The 20,536-nt window shown below is 46.2% G+C and overlaps 1 protein-coding gene across 8 annotated transcripts in view; it reads right to left on the reverse strand.

Moving 5' to 3' along the window:
- Zfyve26 (zinc finger, FYVE domain containing 26) overlaps positions 1–20,536 on the reverse strand; it is a 63,978-nt gene that overhangs the window by 25,376 nt on the left and 18,066 nt on the right. For 4 of the 8 annotated variants that reach the window (XM_006515647.3, XM_017315011.2, XM_017315013.1 and 1 more), the window contains 13 exons: positions 18,522–18,723; positions 17,131–17,394; positions 15,836–15,955; positions 15,572–15,736; positions 14,346–14,564; positions 13,117–13,219; positions 10,638–11,380; positions 8,637–8,833; positions 7,967–8,071; positions 6,590–6,712; positions 6,052–6,228; positions 3,857–4,103; positions 3,080–3,181 (listed from right to left, as the gene is read on the reverse strand). In XM_006515647.3, coding sequence (XP_006515710.1) covers positions 3,080–3,181; positions 3,857–4,103; positions 6,052–6,228; positions 6,590–6,712; positions 7,967–8,071; positions 8,637–8,833; positions 10,638–11,380; positions 13,117–13,219; positions 14,346–14,564; positions 15,572–15,736; positions 15,836–15,955; positions 17,131–17,394; positions 18,522–18,723 — 2,767 coding nt within the window. The remainder of the gene's footprint in view (positions 1–3,079; positions 3,182–3,856; positions 4,104–6,051; positions 6,229–6,589; positions 6,713–7,966; positions 8,072–8,636; positions 8,834–10,637; positions 11,381–13,116; positions 13,220–14,345; positions 14,565–15,571; positions 15,737–15,835; positions 15,956–17,130; positions 17,395–18,521; positions 18,724–20,536) is intronic. The other 4 variants (XM_017315012.2, XM_017315014.1, NM_001008550.1 and 1 more) reach the window with 2 other exon arrangements.

Below are 20,536 nucleotides of genomic sequence, written 5' to 3' on the forward strand. Positions count from 1 at the left end.
CAGGGGACACTGTGTACCCATCCCCCCAAGATGAAAATACACAATAAAATGGGTCAAATATAGTTAATAAAAACCACTAAGCCTGGGGGTGGGGGGTGGGAGTGAGGGTTCAGTGGGTAGAAGGTGTTTGCAGTCAAACCTGAAGGTCTGTGTTTGATCCCTGGGACCCACACTGGTAGAAGGAGAGAATCAAATCCTGCAAGTTGATCTCAACACATATTCTATGGAACACATACTATGCCCATATTAAGAACTACCAATGCACTAGAAACTTAGGGGACACAGACCCTCATTGTCCTAAGGAGGCAATCAGCAAAACTTAGCACGTGGGCCAGGGGTGGTGGCACACGCTTTTGATACCAGCACTCAAGTGGCAGGGGTAGGCAGGTTCCTGAGTTCTAGGTCAGCCTGGTTTACATAGTAAGTTCCAGGATAGCCAAGACTCAACGGGGAAAAAATTCAGTATATGGAACAAATGACCTAATTTCCTTAATAAATAAAAGAGAGGGGGAAGGAGAAAAAATATGGGCTGACTAATTAGTTAGGCTTAAGAGACATTTTAGGCAAATGTCACACGTGGATGCTATTGGGAACTGGATTTAGAAACAACAACAAAAAAAATTGTAAGCAAAAAAATAACAACTTTACCTGACAACTGGGGATATTTCAATATCAGCTAGATAGTTCATAATTATCATTATTCGTTTGTTTTTTTAGATCTAATAATGACATTGTGGTTTGCTTTTTTTAAAGACTTCATTTTATTTTACATTATGTATCTGTGTGTGGGTGTATACACATGTGGGCACAGGTGTCCATAGAATCCAGAAGAGGGTGTTAACTGCTCTGCAGCTGGAGTCATCACCAATTGTGAGTCGCCCTGTGTGGGTTCTGGGAACTGTGCGATCTTCTGCAACAGAAGTGCATGTTCTTGGCTGCTGAGCCATCTCTCCAGCCTCCAATGGTTTGATTCTATAAGTGTTTGGCTTTTGGAAGTTTGTAACAACATACTTAACAAGTGAAATAACATATATCTGGGATTTGTGTGGAGACAACCCATTAAACACACACACACACACACACACACAAAGCTTCTCAGGCAATGCCATATTCCTTGCCTTATGGTATCTAAGGAGATTTCTTATTGTCTGGAGGAGCAATTTTACTACCAGCAGGAAAACTGAACTGAAAGGAACTGAAAGCATAGTGATTCTTAACAGCACCCAGAGCCCTGCTCTCCTGATCGTTTGGCTAAATAACTGCTGAGCCTTTCCTGAATGTGGGTTGTTATGCATGGCCTTGGAGACTGGGAGAGAAGGGTACTGAAGAAAGGTGACCAAAGCACAGCTGAGGCCTCCAGGGAGCTTGTCCCTTGTGTGGGCAATAGAACTTTCACGATGGCTAAATATAGTTAATCCTCATCACTAACAGATTCCATATTTACTGTGTTGTCTATCCACTAAATATGTCACTTCAGAATCAACACTCTTATCCTGCCCAAACACTCTTGGCCCAAACTAGAATCACATGGGAAGAGAGATCCTCAATTAAATGACTGCCTCCATCAGACTGCCTCTGGGCACATCTGTTGGGCGTTTTCTTGATTAATAATTGGGGGGGGGGGGGGGGGTGTGTGTGTGTGTGTGTGTGTGTGTGTGTGTGTGTGTGTGTGTGTGTGTGTGTGTGTGTGTGTGTGTGTGTGTGTGTGTGTGTGTGTGTGTGTGTGTGTGTGTGTGTGTGTGTGTGTGTGTGTGTGTGTGTGTGTGTGTGTGTGTGTGTGTGTGTGTGTGTGTGTGTGTGTGTGTGTGTGTGTGTGTGTGTGTGTGTGTGTGTGTGTGTGTGTGTGTGTGTGTGTGTGTGTGTGTGTGTGTGTGTGTGTGTGTGTGTGGTGTGTGGTGTGTGGTGTGTGGTGTGTGGTGTGTGGTGTGTGTGTGTGTGTGTGTGTGTGTGTGTGTGTGTGTGTGTCTAGCCCACTGTGCCATCCCTGGGCAGTTGGTCCTAGGTTGTATAAGAAAGCAAGCTGGTAAGCTGGGTGGTGGTGGTGCACACCTTTAATCCCAGTACTCGGGAGGCAAAGACAGGCAGATCTCTGTGAATTTGAGGCCAGCCTGGTCTACAGAGCTGGTTCCAGGACAGCCAGGACCACACAAAGAAAACCTGCCCAAAAAAGCCATAAACAACAACAACAACAAACACAAAAAAGAAAGAAAGAAAGAAAGAAAGAAAGAAAGAAAGAAAGAAAGGAAGGAAGGAAGGAAGGAAGGAAGGAAGGAAGGAAGGAAGGATGGATGCTGAGCGAGCCAGGAAGCAAGCTGGTAAGCAGCGTTTCTCTGCTTCAATTCTTGCCCTAATGTCCCTTAGTGATGACCTGCTACCTGCAAATGTTCAATAAAATAAACCCTTTCCTTCCCAAGCTGCATTTGGTCAGTATTTTATCACAGTATCAGAGAAGCAAACTAAGAGATTCAAAACCCATGTTTCTACTGCTTTTACAGCTACATACGGCATGTGTGGACTGGAGAACTTTTGAGTCATCCAACATTAGGTTCTCAGTAGAGGTTGTTTAAGGTGACATTCTTGTCTCAGCTCTCACATGGTGGTGATGAGGGTATGGAAATGGTAGGGGGCAGGTCAGGGCTGGGCGAGGACTCTGGTTCCACACTGATGGACAGACTTAGAATTCCACTGTGAGTAACTGTTAATGAGTTACTTCTGGGCCTCTTTCTCCTTTGTAAGATAAAGAACACAGAATCTGCTAGGATGAGTTACTTTGTCAGATTTTAATAAGATAAAGTATATAAGGAGTGTGACTGTGGTGTGTGTGTGTGTGTGTGTGTGTGTGTGTACACAAATGCCCATAGCATATAGCTTCCTTCTCTGGGAGCAACAGCTCAGGGTTCACTGATGCGCTGTCTGCAGAGTCGTTTATAGGCACACTGTTATAGATGATGAGAGTCAGCTATAGGATGAATCTACTGGGAAGTAAGAAGCTTGGAATAAATTATGAAAAAAAAAGAGTTTCTTAAGTGGAAATGAAGAGTGAGCGAGAGAACGAGAAAGTCAGAAGAGCGGTTCTCACCAGGAGCAGCAGCCGCGGAGAACTCAGCTGACGATGACCTAGACAGGGTCTCTGAGTCTGAAGCTTGGTGGACAGGCTCCTGGAGGTGAATCATGGAATCTGCTGAGAGAGACAAAGAGCTGACGAAACACTGCTCTACCACAAGCATCTTTATTAAGCTACATGCTTAGCAGGAACATCTGCTGGTTTTGTTGATTATTGTAACATGATTATATTAAATTATAAAACAATGGTAAAAAAAAAAACCCAACCCTGTAAGCCCAAGGTGTATGCCTCTTCCTCAAATTAAACAGAAAAAAAAAAAAAACCAACAACAACAAAAACAAGTCATGTTTAAGGCACATGAGACAGTGGAGCAGATTTCTCAAAATAAATCTAAAAATGCCAAGCGAGAAGCAGAAGAAGCTTAAATGGTGCCCCCTGGAGGCCGGGAGCTGGCCGGGAGCATCCACACTGGTTTCTTTTCTTCATTCTAGAAGTTGGATCAGCTCACATACAACTGATGTCTGACATGACCCTGGAAATGAAGTGTGTCCCCCATAAAAACGATAGCACTTATGAATCCACTGTCAAGGCCAGGCGTCTGGCTTCCCACACCTTTGTGCTATCAGACATGTAGCATCTGGCCCTTCTCCTAAGATCCAGATCTTTCCTAAGTACCAAACAGCTGTATCGCCCGAGGATCCCTTTAGTTAGTAGGGAGAGGAGATGGAATCCAAGAGCAATATGGCATTTCTTCTTCCGTGTACAACTGCTGTCTAGCATGCTGTCAGTCACCTGATCGTTTCTCTCTCAGAGGGTATGGGAGGTCCAGGGCTTTCCCTGCGTATCTGGAAAGCAACGAGTCAACTTCGTCGAGGGTGAAGCCGATGTCTTGCCCAGCCAGCAGCTGGTGCAGAGTTTGCACAGCCGTGGTGGCCCAATCCACCTTCATGTTCATCAGCAGTTGCTCTAACATGAGCAGAGGGCTGGAGGACAAACGGGCATAGCTGGCCCGGTGCTGTTCAGGCAGGGTCAGAAGAACCTGTTTACAGGGTAGTGCAGAGAAAATAGCACATAAACCTCAGGAGACTCTCGCTATTCTCGCAGGGAAGTGACAGGGTTAAAGCACTACTGCATTTGGGAAGCAAGGCTGAACTTCTAAGTCCTCTGGGTGGCAAATGAGAAGTGTCCTAAGGGCCTTTACACAGACAAGAGGTTGCTAATCTTTTTCTGTAAGAGGCAAGAGAGTATATATTTTAGAGTTTAGGACTTAAAACCCACTCATGGGTACTCATTTGCCGATGTAGCACGAAGGCCAGCACAGGAAAATATATAAATGAATTAATGGATGAATATGACCTGTTCCAATACAACCTGTTTTTCAGAAATAGGCTGAGGGCTAGCTCTGAGCTACAGGCAGCAACTAGTGGTCACCCTGGCCTAGCCCCTCCAGGCATGGTTGAGTGTTGCCTAACCCCAGATGCTATCTATTCTATGTGAAGTTTTGGTTAGAATGGACAATACAAAGTGATGCTGGCAGCTCCAGTGTCCTAGTCATAAAAAGATGGATCTAAATGCCCTTTAGTGGTCAGGATCACTAACGAGGCACTAGTCCTGTTCTGCTTACTACTTCCTCTCCCCAGTTAATTAAGTGATGTGAATCAAAAAGAAGAGCTGAGCATGGTGGGCTACACCTGAAAGCCCAGCATACGGAAGGTGGAGGCAGAAGGATTGGCAATAGCCTCAGTTATGTAGAGAGTTTGAAGCCAGCCTGGGCCTCCAAAAACAGACAGACAGCTAAGACCTAGCAAACCAAAACTTCCCACAAAACCAACCAACCAACCAACCAACCAACCAACCAACCAACCAAACTAATCCAACCAACCAACCCAACCAACCAACCAACCAACCAACCAAACTAATCCAACCAACCAACCCAACCAACCAACCAACCAACCAACAACAAAATGAAAGAAGGAAAAAAAAATCTTTCTCTTCAGGGTAAGGCTATGTCACTGGCTCCCTTGGTACTTTGACTAATCTGTGGGGGCAGTGTATATAAGAAGTGAAAACAATTAGAAAAGAGTCAGAGGGTCTTGTCTCCAAACCCTGCACTACTGAATTACTTAGTCTTATTTGTCATTTTTTTTAAAAATTGGTGTCTCCCACTTACTTTCTCATATAATTACTGAGACAAATAATCTTCTTCCACCAGTTTAGACTATTTTCCACACAGACATTTTAATTTTAAAATTTATGCATGTGCATGTGCACGTGTGTGTGCGTGTGTGTGTGTGCGTGTGTGTGTGTGCACATGCTTGTCTATAATGCCTGTGGAGGCCTGAAGAGGATATCCGATGGAACTGGAGTTACAGGTTGTTGTGAGCAGCCTCATGTGGGTGTTGGGAACTGAACCCAAGTCCTCTGTAAGCTCAGCCAGTGCTCTTAATCTTAACCATTGGGCCAACTCTCCAGCCCCTCAAGTAGTAGTTTTAAATCCTTACATCCAAATCCTTTTGGAAGAGAACTAACTCGTCCTTACTCCATGGCCATTTTCAACTGGTCTTGTTTGAATGTTGACTACCAATATTTTTGAAACAGTCAGTGATCCTAATACATGGTCAGCCTTGAGAAACAATGATATAGCAGGTCCCATAGAAAGCCCAAGGACAGCTTGAGAGGACTGGGCAAACCTCTCTTCAGAGGGAGAACAGAAAGTATGACAAGTCCTAGGATACTCAATCACCATGAGGTGAGCTGTCAGGTAACGATTTCATAGAGCGCAGGCCAAGGCGGGCAGGTGCCTGGCACGAGGGGTCCTAGGATACTCAATCACCATGAGGTGAGCTGTCAGGTAACAACTTCATAGAGCGCAGGCCAAGGCGGGCAGGTGCCTGGCACGAGGGCTTACGCAACGGCAGATTCTGAGGTAGAAGTGAGGCCGCATGTCTCTGTGAAGCATCGTTTCCTCAGGCCTCTTCTCTCCTCACCTTAGATCCCATGTACAGTGCCTGGATCTCACGGTGTCGGTCAGTGGTCAGCTCTCCATAGAAGTGGGAGGTGAGGTAGTTGGCCAAGAAGTGTGACGTGGCTAAGCTAGGGTGCTGGTCGAGGGACCTCTCTGTGACTTCAAGGCACATGGTGGGATCAGGGATTCGTTGCAGGAGCTGTAGCAGAGGATAGAGAAGGAGGTGAGACAGACTTACAGAACTCTCAAGCTGGCCTTGCTTGGTGTGAGAAGATAATATTTAGGTTCATCTATTTGGGGCTAATTGTGTTTCTTGACTCATTTGTTGCCACCCCCATACTTTCCTAATGAGCCATGGCTTTGAGAGGACCCAAATGCTCCATGTGGCACCTAAGGCAAGCCTAGGATCCTACCTCAAAATAAATGTAAGTGGCCCTGAAGCACGGAAGGGGCAGGTCTGCAATGGCAAATACTTTGCATAGAACTCAGTAGGAAACAAGTCACCTGAGTTGAGTAACCTCGCCCTCCCCGGATGAGAAGTGTGAAGCAGCAGAGCTTACTTGAAGAGCCTTGTCATGCTCGCTTCTTTCTAGCAGGTGGAGAAGATGCTTGTGATGCAGGCTGACCAAGTGCTCTCTTGGAATGGGGTACAGACGCCCCCACTCCTCACATAGTTCATACTCCTGGAAGGAAATACACACCTTCAGTCAATTCCTTTAAATTACTAGCTGTTGGGGCTAGGGAGATGGCTCAGTGGTTAAGAGCATCGGCTACTCTTCCAAGGGGCCTTGGGTTCCATTCCAAGTACCACATGGCAGCTCACACCTGTAACTCCCTTACACAGAGGTACATGCAGGTAAAACACCAATGCACAGGAGATAGAAATAAATCTTTAAAAAGTTTACAGTAATACAACCTTTGCTTGTAGCATTCTTCTTTTGGTGTTTTTGTTTTGTTTTGTTCTGTTTTTTGTTTGAGACAGGGTCTCTCTATGTGAGCCCTGGCTGTTCTGGAACTTGCCATGTAGACCAGGCTGGCCTCATTGCATCGATCACCCATATCTGCCTCCGAGTGATGGGATTAAAAGTGTGCACCATCATGTTCTGCTTCTGAACACTGCCAAACTACGCCAGTGTGCTGCTGTCTGGGATGCTCACTGTGCCTCTGCTTGGGCCTGCCTTCTTCACCATGATCCTTTGCTTTCCAGGTGACGTCAGGTGCCCTGTCTGACTCTGGGCTAAATTCTGTCACTTGATATTTCCTGTTGCGTCGCTGTGGGATGCATCTTACGCTGCTTTTCCTCCTAAGATGTGAGCCACTCAAGAGCAAGGACTAAGCATAATTATCTTTGCCTTTTAGCACAGTGCTCAGCAACATTTATTAAATGTTTCTTAAATAAACATCTACATTGTGACCTTTGATTTTTCAGCTTCTTAAAAGGCAGATTACATTGCTATTAGTGCCAAAATGGACAATAAACTCAGAAAAGTGATTCGTATTCATGACCAATCATGGAAGTGCTACTTGGATCAGTAAGATACCACCCTAGTGGCAAGAAAAAAAAAAAAAAAGAAAAGAAAAAAATGACACTATAAAGAGTTGGCAATGATATGGAGCAGTGAGAATAAAGCTGCGACATCTGCTTTGCTGAGAGACCTGATTTCATCCTGGTAGAAAGGATGCTCATGTAAACAGCAATTCCGTGTGCAGTACATTCTGCATGCAGTGTGGGGAATTTCACAGAGGAATACTACCATGACAGTATTATCCTCTCTATCTCTCGATGTGTTGGCAAATCTCACAATCAAAAGAAACAAAGATTATACTGTAGTTATATAAAATATGTGGACACTGATACACGCAGAGAGCTCTATCCACATGACCAGGTAAGGAGCTATAGCCTGGGAAGAGGATGAATCCATCCTGGAAAATGGTACCTGTGAGTCCAGCATCATGTCCATGACCGCTGATGGGTCTTCAGCACAGCAGCTCCTCAGGGTCTGCCAGTCACACCACACTGGGGGATCCTGTAAACCTAGGATCTGAGGAAAGACAGGCAGACCCATAAACCAGCTGGCAGCTGTTCCCTCCATGAACGCATCTAGAGTATGTCCATGGAAGGGCCGTCCCTGGAGCTCTGCCCCAGCGTCAAGCTCTCTGAACTTTCCAGGAAAGAGGGGGAAGAAAGCAAACGAGCAAAGGATGTCTAGAGACAATAAACCTCTCTAGGAGTAAAATAGGGGGAAAGTCTGACAGCAGTCAGGACAGGATGTTCTCACTGCTGAGGACAGTCAGGCCCCCCCGAGGTCACCTGTCCCCAGTTTCTCCATCTCAAAACTCTACCCAAGATGTTCTTCCAGCCTGAATGTTCTGTGGACCATCCTTCCCACAGCATTTTAGGGTGAAAACTCCTCAGGAGGCACAGAAAGAGCTTCCCCCTTACCATGTGCACCTTGCCTAGTGAGCTCCAGGCTCTGTTCTAGGCCACAGGGGAAGGTTCGCATGTATTGTATACCAGTTATACAGCTGACCTCCTGGCTCTGTCTCCCTGAGCCTCATCAGCTTGGAATCTTCCACTTTCTTCTACTCCAACGCCACAGGCTTTACCTTCTGATAGACCCGCAGCTCCATTAGCTTCCTCTGCAGCTCAGATTTCAGTTCTTCTTGGACAGCCATGTCTGAAACACAGTAGGCCAGGATCTCCAGGCAGGACTCCAGGGGCCACTTGTCCACAAACCGAAGGGCCAGCTGACTTCTCAGGGATGCATCCTTCACAGGAAACAGGTACTGCCAACCTTCCTTGTCTATAAGACAAAACAATGTTCGAGGGCAGCAAGCCTGACCGGAAGGAGCTTAAAGGCCAACTTAAGAGGGCTTTGTTTTATCTTATGACACAGGAGCTTGGAGGGTCCTTCCGATCCACGTGACTGGAACTAGGTTTATACCTGGAACCATTACATGACAGAGAGATATCCTCTACTCCCAGTGTCCCTTTATGCAAGCCTGTCACAGTCATGGCACCTTATGAAGGGAGAGGAGGAGAAAGGACCAAGGAAGGAGAGGAAAGGATGAAAGGCAGAGAGGAAAGCAGATTTCTAATATTTTGTTCTGCTGCCCATCTTGTCAAACTCATCCTGTCAGTAGGGCTTTTGTGCTCCCTGCAATTTCCACTCTGCATCCCATATATAAAATACTGTACATAAAAAAGCGTCATTCCCTAAATATCCTGTCACTAAGTAGAACTCTCTCTGTTCCATAAATCTGATCTTAGAAACACAAACACATAGACCCCAAACAATTGATATCATACAGTTCCTTTAGTGGATTTCTTAACTTTCTGTACAGCACATCTGGTGCTTGCTCTCTCTAGTGGAGCACTACAGCTCACTGGCTTTCTATTTTGATTATATATGAAAATCTCTTCTATTTACTTTTTTGATGTGCGTGTGTGCGTGCACATGAGATTAGAAGCTGATGTTGGCTATCTTTTTTTTTTTTTTTTTTTTTTTCCCGAGACAGAGTTTCTCTGTGTAGCCCTGGCTGTCCTGGAACTCACTTTGTAGACTAGGCTGGCCTTGAACTCAGAAATCCACCTGCCTCTGCCTCTCGAGTGCTAGGATTAAAGGCATGCGTCACCACGCCCGGCTATTGGCTATCTTTTATTGCTCTCCTCCTTAGTTTTTAAAAACATTTTTTGTTTATTATTATTTGTGTGTGTGTGATATGTGTACATAGTACAACTGCACACATACCCTAGCAGAGGTCAGTTTTGGGAATTGGTTCTCTCCTACTTTTATGATAGTTCTGGGGTTCAAACTTAGATCACTGCACTTGGTGGCAAAGCACTTTTACCAGCTGAACCAACTCACTGGCCTCAGACCTCAGTTTTGAGACAGTGTCTTTCATCGACCTGGAGCATGTTGCTTTGGCTTGACTGGCTGGCCAGCTAGCCCCCAGGATCCATTTGTCTCTGTCTCCCAAGTGCTGGACCACACGTGGCTTTTCTGTGGTGCTGTGGATCCACCCTTGGATCTTCATGCATGAGCAGCAAGCCCTTTACTCGCCTTGCCATCTTCCTTGTCCCTCGTTTTGTTTTGAGAAAGGCTGGCCTCAAACTTTCTTCACCTTCCCAAGTGCTGGGCTATAAGCACTGATTGCCAGGCCCAGCTCACAGTTCATCTTGCATAAGCAGTTGTATTAGCATGTGGATGTTCCAGTCCCTGTCTGTACTTATGGCTTCTGGCTGCCTTCATGCTGCACTAGCAGAACAGCATAGCAAAGACCATATGATCTAAAAGGACTCTGCAGAAACAGGTTGCTAAGGTCTCTCTTAAAGTTAACACTTAATTGAACTCCATCCTGGGCCTCTGAAGGCAGGCCCAGATTGTCATTTATATACTTGACAATAATTCTGATATTCAAGATTGAAAACATTGGTTACTGGTTCTAGACATCCATTGTAAAGTGAGATTATGGTGGCGTGTCTCCCTAGAGTTGCTGTGACGATGACTTGTGATCATACCACAGTGAATGCTAAGTGAGTTAGTGCCGGGGGTGGGGTGGGGTGGGTGTGTGGGTGGGGGGTAGGGGTGGGATCATCCTGCTTACCACACACAGCAGCACAGGTCAGGACCGAATCCTGTACAATGCTCAGGTCATCCAAGTCTTGCCCATACACGTCAATGAGTTGAAGGGCCCGTGGCCAATCTCTGGCCACCAAAGCTCCCTCAAAGGCCTCAGTTAGTATGTCCAGGGCCAGTGAAGAATGTAGGCCCAGAAGCACAGTAGAGAGATTAGCCTGTCCACAGAGACTGGCTGCCAGACTCTGTTTTGGCTCAGAGGCTTGCTGTAGAGGCTCCCAATTAGCCAGGAGGGCAGCCTCAAACACAGGAAACTGTTCCAGGAGGTGCTCACACTCCTGGGCTACCTTCTCTGCAGTCAGAGGTGCCTCCCTGCGACCACGCAGTTCCTTCCAAGACAGGCCGGGCTTGCTGACCTTTGTCCCTCGGGAAGTCCGTAGGCAGGCCACCATGGCCAGTATCTTTGAGCGAGACTTAAGGAAGGCCAAGGCAGAGGCGGTGAAGGCCGGGAGTGAATCCTTTGGGGAGGAATGAGACTTTCTCTCTGCTGAGGGATTCTCGCTTGGTCTAGGGGAGCCCAGCGTAGAGAGAGGCAGGCCATCCAGAAGGTGAGAGGCGTGCTCTCGAGCCAGCATGCCTAGGTGGGTCAGGAGGGATGAGGCCTGCTGGCTTTGTCGGGACAGGCAAAGAGTAAGGGGCTCACAGCAGCAGCTGACAATGACCTGTGGCACACTTAGGTTGAGATGCTCTTGGGCAAGGAGGGCTGCCAACCTGGAGGGAGAAGCAGACTGCACGTGAGGCCTGAACACATAGGCACCATCACCCAGGCTTTTACAAACTCACTCATCCATTCGCTCATTTATCTTAGACGAGGTTTTACTCTGTAGTCCTGGCTGGCCTCACTCTTGCTGACTTTACCTCCCAAGTGCTGGGCTTGCACACAGCTGTCACTGCATAGCAAACAGAAATCAAGTCTCTTAGTCATTCTTTTAAGAATAATCTGAACGGCAGCTAACCAGACCCACTACGCAGCTCCTTTTCACTTCATAATCGGAGGGATCCATTCACAGCCCTCTATAGGGAGGGGGTTTTCCTATAGCTATAAAGTATTATATAACTTAATTCATCCCACCTTAGTGGGCCACGGGGTCTTCTGGTCTGTTGCACATGTACTTTTCATATATGTACAACCAAGTGTCCGGATAAAGTCCCCAACACGGATTGCTACATTAAAGGACCCATCAATTGGCTGGATTTTAAACAGCACACAAAATAATAGATTTCTTTATGGTGTTTTTATAGTTTGCTTTTGTGAACTGTTCTCTGTGACTTCTATCTGCTGGCTCCCACCTCTTTCAACTTTACTAGTCAGCCCCCTTTCTTTTCTCCTCCTCACCATCCTCTTCTTCCTTCTCCTTTTCTTTCTTCGCCTCCTGCTCCTCCTCCTTCTTTCGAGACAGGGTTTCTCTGTGTAGCCCTGGCTGTCCTGGAACTGACTTTGGAGACCAGGCTGCCCTCAAACTCAAGATATCTGCCTGCCTCTGCCTCCCAAATGCTGGGATTTAAGGCATGCACCACCACCACCTGGCTGTCCTCTTTGTTTTCATATCCTGTGTATCTGATACAATACCGATCAAGCAAACCTCTTCTTCCCATCTTGTCCTCTTTCTAGTTATATTACCTATGATCATAAAACTATATATTAATTAAAAGCTAGGTTCTGTATATGGAGAGGATATATAGTATTTGTCTTTATGAGTCTGTGTTACTTCCTTTAATATAATAATTTGACATTCACTCATTTTTCTGCAATTTCATCTTTCTTTGTAGAGAATTGGCTTCCACTGTGCACATGTAGCCCATTTTCATTGTCCACTCATCTGTTGATAAACACCCCAACTGATCCCATTTCCCTGCTGTGAGTAGGTCAGCAACAAACATGGCTGTGTAAGTATCTCTATGGCACGGCAGAGAGTCTGGATACACAGGAGGGGTGTAGCGAGGTCATACAGTAGTCCTGCTTTTTGATTTTAGAGAGAGCACCACATTGATTTCCACAGTGGCTGTACCAGGACTGAATAAGGATCCCCACCTCCCTCATCTGCACCAGATTCTTGTTGTCATACGCTTTTCTGATAGTAGACTGGGGTGAGGTAGGATCTCAAAGTACCTCTAATTTGCATTTCCCTGATGGTTAAGGATGTTCACTACTTTTGCAAATATTTATTGGCCATTTGTGAACAATTTTTAATTGTTGTAGATAATGGTAAAATGGGTTTTCACAGGGGTTATAACACTTTTTATACCTTACAAGCAATAGTCTCAAGTCTGAGAATGCTTATTTCTCTATAGGCTACATGACCATCATTAGCGAACCTTATCTGTCAGTGTAGAGTGACCATTAGTTTCCTACTTAGAATATACATTAGCGGTAAGCAGAGAGGAAGGAAGGAAGAACGCTGAATTTGAGCTATGAAAGAATAAAAGTCTTCACAGGTGAGGCTTACCTGTCTGGGGGAACTTGTCTTTCAAGCAGGAGATGTGACACCAGTTGGGAAGAGCTCTGCTGCAGGAGAACAAAGGGATTTCCAACCCTGACCTCCACATGATCTGAGAGAGTAAAGAAATAAGCTTTGTTTGCCTGGCTGGGAGCAACTGCTCAGGGCCCTGCTTCAGAGAATCGATTAGTTGAGCTGTGAGCGACAATGAAGACAGCGGAACAGTCTTCTGTTGACTCAGAGGAGGTACAGACCCTGGACACAAGTTAATCCACGTCACAGCGTTAAAGACTTCCAACCCAGACAAACTTCAGTGGCCAGTCTAGCTACCGACAGCACACGATGCTCACTGCAACCTGACTGAAGTTGAAGCTGACAGTTTGAGCCTCTGTCTCTGAAATGCTCTGAAGTGTTTTGACTCCTGGAATGTCTGCATGTACATAATGGTGTACCATGGGATAGGATCTAAGTCTAAATACTGATGTTTCATTGATCTCTTATGTACAGAACTCAAAGGTAAGATTATATAGTATTTTCATGCACCTGTGTTTTAGCCATGACCTGTTAAACCATTTATGGCATCAGGTTGGTGGTTAAAAGGTGGGGGATCTGGAAAATCTAAGATTTCAGCTTTTTATCCATTCACCTGGAATTTGCTATCAACTCAAGAAAGAATCTAGGACTCATGTCAAAAGCCTGATTTTTCTACTGGGCTCTCAAATCCACAATGGCCCCAGTTCTGACAGACATTTTGTTTTGTTTTGTTACAGGTTATTATATAGCCCCGACTGGGTTGGAACGCCTGATCCTTCTGCCTCTGTCCTCCAAGTCTCAGGATTAGAGGCATGTGCCACCACACACCTGGCTTCAGAGATATTTTTGAGGACCCAATCCCATGAGAGGTTATTGAGGACTTCCGTGAGCTGAAAAATTTTACTTTGCAGAAAGATGCATAACAGAGTAATAAGGGATTTACAAATCTGTTATTCTTGGTTATTGTGTAACCAGAAAGAACCTCTTTTTTGTTTCTCTGTGTAGCCCTGGCTGTCCTAAAATTCACTCTGTAGATCAGGCTGACCGAGAATTCACAGAGATTCACTTGCCTCTGGCTCCCGAGTGTTAGAATTAAAGGCATGTGCTACCACTGTCTGGGTTAGAAAGAGGCTCTCAATGAAGCACTTCTCTTCCTTTCCTTAAATAACTGCCAGTCATGAGTCCAAATCTTTCTCACTACTCACCAGGGTCGGAGCTCAGACTCCGGAGGAGGACGGCAGCCAGGCTGCTACAGTAGCTGAAGAAGGCTCCCACATAGTCAGTCTGTCTGTGGCCTGCCGGGGTCTGTCTTCCCAGGGTCTTTTGGAGGAGCTGACTTTGGATGTGCACGGGGTGGGCCTCTGCCTCGGGGGCTTTCTGGGCTGCCTGCTCCACTAGGCAAGAGAGTGGAGTACTCTTGGACTCTGTGAGGAATCCGGGTGGGAGAAGAGATGTGGCTTTATTCTATGCTTTTAGCTTTGAGTCAATTTCTAAAAAGAAACATTCTACTTATTTATTTACTTTTTGTTTGTGTGTTTTTGAGACAGGGTTTCTCTGTTTAGCCCTGGCTACCCTGGAACTTGCTTGGTCTGTAGGCCAGGCTGACTTCAAACTCACAGAGATCCACCTGCCTCTGCCTCCCAAGTGCTGGGATTAACGACATGGGCTACCCACACATGGCTCTGTTTTTTATTTTTAGATATGTGCCTGTATATGTGAATTTGGGTGCCTGCAGAGGCCAGAAGAAGATGTGGGACCGACTGGAGCTGGAGTTGAGGTGTTTGTGAGGCACTCAGTATGGGTGCCAGGAACTAAACTTGGGTCCTCTGGAAGAGCAAGTACTCTTAACCACTGAGCCATCTCTCTGGACTCTTGGCTGTGGATCAACTTGTGACCCAGTGTGTAAGCTGAGCTTTCTGCATAGTACACTGGGTTTCTACAGGACACACGGGACTGACTATGTAAGCACCACGCTTAGAAGGCAAATAAAACAAATAGACACACAAAACTCCCAGTTCAGCCACGTGACCATGTGACCTCAGCCAGAGAGAGCCTGGAGTCTAGTGAAGGCAGGCTATACAGTGCTGTTTTGACCCTGCTGCCTCTGGGGTGAAACAGCTTTATGAAGGGCATATGAAGCTTTTGAGGAGGGTTGGTCAAAATTAATGCTGTACCAGCTGGGTATGTTTCTCACCAGGAGTAAAAAAAAAAAAGTACCTGCTAGTAAGAGTGTCAAGTGTCCTTTCAACTGAGTTGGGGAAGAAGGAAGTGTGGTTCTGAGATGTGCCTTGCTTAGCTGGAAACGGCTGACTGAGCCCAGCTCTAGAGGGCAGAACCTCTGCTCCAAAACGCTCACACATCCTCGGCTGTCTCATCTCCCTTTCCTGCTGCTCTTTTCTGCTTATCTGTTCCTGTGCAGACAGACCTGTACCTGGCAACGCTAATGCCTCTCGCAGTGACTGCAGAGCCTGCTCCAGCTGCTGGGAAAGGCTGGTGTGGCTGGCAACGCAGTCTTCGGTGAGGCTGGGCCAGCACATCTGAAGCAGCTCAGAGATGCTGCTCCTCGGAGCGCCTCCTCCCCTTTCTTCTAGAGTCTCTGTGGAAAACACGTGGAAAGGAAGACAGGGGAGAAAAATGTCTGCTGACCCGTTGTTCCAACCCAGGAAAGGCAAAGGGGCGGAGTAAAGCAACTTACCTGATTTTGCAAGTCCTGTTTGCATAAGTGGGTAACTGAGAATTTTACTAATTTGCTGAAGGACAAATGGAAAACCTCGCATACCATCAGGATTCAGGACAACCTGGTCGAGCCTTCGACCTGAAATAGACAAAGGGAAAACTGGATTCTCAGAGGCCGATGCTCAGTTTTACAGTTCCTTGGGTAGATCTTAGCTTTTCTAACAGTAACTGCTGGGTGCACACTGTGACATCTTGGATGACCACAATCAGACCTGGTGTATGGCATGCCTGGGGCTCCAGGACCACCTTGGTGAGATGCCTCAGCTGTTGACAGCAGATTCAGAATCTCTGGCATTTCTGTGGGATTTGTTGACCAAAGACAAAGGGACACTCCCTGGGGATTTGTCTTCCTGTCCTCCTCAGCCATGGGCCTGAGCCGGAATCAGTTGTCTTTACTAACTGCCCAAGGCTATCTTCATATACCTTCCCATGCTCTTTCTCTAAGACAGTGGGTCTCAACCTTCCTCATGCTGTGGCCCTTTAATACAGTTCCACCCATTGTGGTCACCCCTCTATCATAACATTATTTTCATTGTTACTTCCTGATTGCAAGTTTGTCACTGTCATGAATTGTAATATAAATCTCTGATGGTTGTATGTGACCCCTATATGAAAGGGTTGGTCGACTCTCAAAGGGGTCGTGACCCACAGGTTGAGAACCACTGCTCTAAGCATTCCAAGCACATATACTAGGACATTTTCCTGTACCCTGGTTTACAGACTCACGGCAGTCTCATCTTCACCCAGGGGAAGCCTGCGGTCTCATGGTACTTATTTCTCTGAAACCTTGTTTTTTTAGGCTAGCAGATTGAACCCAGGGCTCCAGCATGTTACCTCCTCACTCCACAGGTCTGTATCATTCTTGAAGTATGTTTCTTTCTTTTTACAAAGTAGCAATTGGTGGGTTTCTTTGTGGCATCTATATGTCCTATGCCTTGAACATCCCCCCTGTTTACCCTCCTCTCTCTTCTGCTGTGTATCCCCTCTTCCCTATAAATCTATTACCCTTGGACTTCCTTCAATTTAATGACAAATCAGCAAAGAATTTCCCTAAATGACTACAGACTGCTGTTTCTGAATATGACGAGACACTCGATAGTCTGTACTTATGCCATTAGGATGAGGGCATTAACTAATGCTTAGTACCTTCCCCCTTTCTTCCCCTCACAGCTTCTTAAAGCTCTTTGGCACAACTAAGAAGGAATGAATGGATGGATGGATGGGAATGGAGGGAGGTGAACACCACTCACTTACCCCGACTCTCAAGGCTGCTGCTCAGTCGCCGCTCGGCTGTTTCTAAGAGCTGTTTGCAGGTCTTCCAGAGCTGGCACTGGCAGCAAGCTAGGTCGAATGCAGCCATGGCAGGAGGACTGAGGTCTTCTAGGACTTCTCTAAGAGGCGTGGTGGTCTCCATGGGAGTAGCATTTATCCAAAAATCCTCCTGGAGCGTGGGGATGGGGTCTTCAGAGGGGCTAAGGAGCTTCTCAGTCACATCAGAGATGGAGTAAAATACCATCCCTGGACAGGCAGCATTGGAGCAAAGCAGAAGGGTTAGGGCGATTCTAGATACCATGAAAAGAAGTTTGCCTGAGGCTCTTCTGCACAGGATCTGTGCACAATAGGCTTTCATTAGGGCCCATTCATGGGAAATACACTAAAACACATTGCTAAAAAAAAAAAAAAGCACACTAGACAACATTACTGCTGTTAGAGGCCCTTTCTGTCTGAAACACTGACTCGATGTGCCTATATATGTTTTAAATAGGGGTCGGGGAGATGGCTCACTGGGTAAGAACACTTGCTGAACAGGCACAAGGACTTGGGTATATATTTTAAGAAGGCACTGAAAAGGGGCTGGTGAGATGGCTCAGCAGGTAAGAGCACCCAACTGCTCTTCCAAAGGTCCTGAGTTCAAATCCCACCAACCACATGGTGGCTCACAACCATCCCTAACGAGAGCTGACTCCCTCTTCTGGTGTGTCTGAAGACAGATACAGTGTACTTACATATAATAATAAATAAATCTTTAAAAAAAAAAGGCACTGAAAAGTTTCTGGAAGCGTCTGTAAAGGCCAACCACAGGATGGTAACCTGATATATGGAGTCTGGGGACAGACAGGAGAGCTGAGAATGCGGGATGAGCTTCCGCTTTGAGAAAGAAGGGAAGGTAGCTGTTGGGGTACCCAGCTGCCACTGCTGGGAACCAGGCTGTGGCCCCCAGGCTGCAAATGTTAACAAGCGGGTTTTTTTTCCTCCAACTTTAGGAACAGTCATGTGATACCATTTACTGCAGAACAACTAGAGGAAGGAGAACGGCTCCTAACAACCCTCTAAAGCCCCCGAGAGGGATTACAAGATGCACTGGGGCAGCCCTCCTGCGCTTTCTCTTAAGCTGGGAAGATAAGCAGGGGTGGCGTAAGAGGCAGGTGTGTGAAACGTCTCCTCAGGGAGGCTGCGTGCAGCGGGAGACTGGGACTGTGTCAGGAGGCTGCGTGCAGCGGGAGACTGGGAATGTGTCAGCTGGTTTAGGACAGGTAAACTGCTTCCCGTTTCTGTCGACTTCTCATGAAGACCTGGGTGGTTTCTTCCCTTAAGCTGCCACCCCAGCTAGCCCTCCAACTTTGATGTCAGCAAGGAAGACAAACCTGCTGCCGCGGCACTGCCGATGGCCTGGAGAGTTGAGCGCCCACTGCCAGTGCGCCGGATGGTGTTGTTACCCCCATCTGAATTCTGGTTTTCAATCTTATGTTCTACGCGGGCCAGCTCCTGGATTACCTCTTGGTATCGCTCTACGAACATCAGCTCCCCGGCGATAGGTGAGGACTTCAGGTTGAACATGAGTACCACCTGTCATGGGGAGGGAAGGAGTGTGGCAGTGGTGGGGTCCACAGACTCTGGGAGATCCAGAGATAGGATGCTGGGCCAATTCATTAGACTATGGACCTAAGATGGCTATTTTACAGGACTAGAGAGCATTGGATTTTATTTTTTTCTTTTTGAGACAGGGCTTTTCTGTGAAGCCCTGGTTGTCATGGAACTCACTTTCTAGACCAGGGTAGCCTCAGTCCACCTCTCTCTGCCTCCCACGTGCTGGGATTAAAGGCATAGATGCCACTATAATAGGCTGACACTGAATGTTAAGAGGCCAAATACAAAATGGCTTTAAAAAAGTCCATAAACCAATCACCAAAGGTCCAGTAGGAAATAAGCAAATGATATCAGTCATCTCAGAAGAAGCACCTATGCAAAATACACAAGAAAATATTTTTCCTGACCAGGAATTTAATTAATGATACTGTTTTAATTGCTGTGATGAAACACTGTGACCAAAGCAACTTGGGGAGGAAAGGGTTTGTTTGGCTTACACTTCCACATCACTGTTCATCACTGAAGGAAGTGAGGAGAGGAACTCAAGCAGGCCTGAGACCTGAGGGCAGGAGTTAATGCAGAGGCCATGGAGGAGTGATGCTTACTGGTTTGCTCCTCTTGGTTTGCTCAGCCTAATTTCTTATAGAACCCACGATCACTAGCCCAAGGGTGGCTCAGCTCATCAATCACTAATAAAGAAAATGCCCTTCAGGCTTACCTATAGCCTGATCCTATGGAGCCATTCTCTCAGTTGAGGGAGGCTCCCTCCTCTCTGATGTTATACACATACACACACACACACACACACATACACACACACGACTCAAGGAAAGGAAGACAACTGTAGGGTATTTAGAGGAGAAAGCACTATGCAACTCCTAGTCCAGCTGTTTGGGAAGCAAGAACAACAGAACAGTGAGCTCCAGGATCTATTTCTGATCCAGGAGTGCAACTCATTGTGAGATCCCTGGTTCAATCCATGGCACTACAAAAACAGAAAGAATTGGTGGGGTGGAGGGATCACCTTTCTTGTCCAGAGGTTCCTCTTTATTAAAGTAAGGTCTCTAAAAGGTACAGTGGGAATTAAGGAAAGATCATCTTAGCATAGAGTTTCCCCTAGACCTGCTTAACAACTGAAGTCACACCATAGAAAATTCTAACCTAAACACTATGTTTACTAATGCTATTGAGTTTAAACAAAACACACGGTTCCTGCATTTCTCATGACTTCTGTATAATCTTCTTAGCCTTACCATGAGGTGGGAAAAGCAGGAATTATACTGAGCTACAATTGTCCATGGAGGATCAAGGCTCAGAGAGCTTGAGTCTTTTGAATGATATTTTCCTTACATACCAGCAGGGTACTCCAGTTTGCTACTTGTATGCTGTATGGTGAATCAGCTGTCATTCTGTTTATTACCAAAAGTTATCTGCACTGTGTTTTTTTTTTTTTTCCAAGACAGGGTTTCTCTGTGTAGCCCTGGTTGTCCTAGAACTTGCTTTGTAGACCAGGCTGGCCTCAAACTCAGAGATCCACTTGCCTCTGCCTCCTTTGTGTGGAGATTAAAGGTGTGCATTACCACGACCAGCTCTGATTTTTAACTACATAAAAACACAGATATGTTCACAAAAGTATGAAGAAAGAAACAAAAGTTTCACTGTTATGAGGTAGTGAGATTGTGGCTACTGTATTTTGTTAACATGCCACTTCTCTTAGGAACACAAGTAACTCAATGCCTCTAGGCCTGCAGTGCTGAGCACGGGGCCTGTACACACAGACATTCCTTTCTAC

Source organism: Mus musculus, chromosome 12, assembly GCF_000001635.26.
Source record: "Mus musculus strain C57BL/6J chromosome 12, GRCm38.p6 C57BL/6J".
NCBI classification, from domain to species: Eukaryota; Metazoa; Chordata; class Mammalia; order Rodentia; family Muridae; genus Mus; species Mus musculus.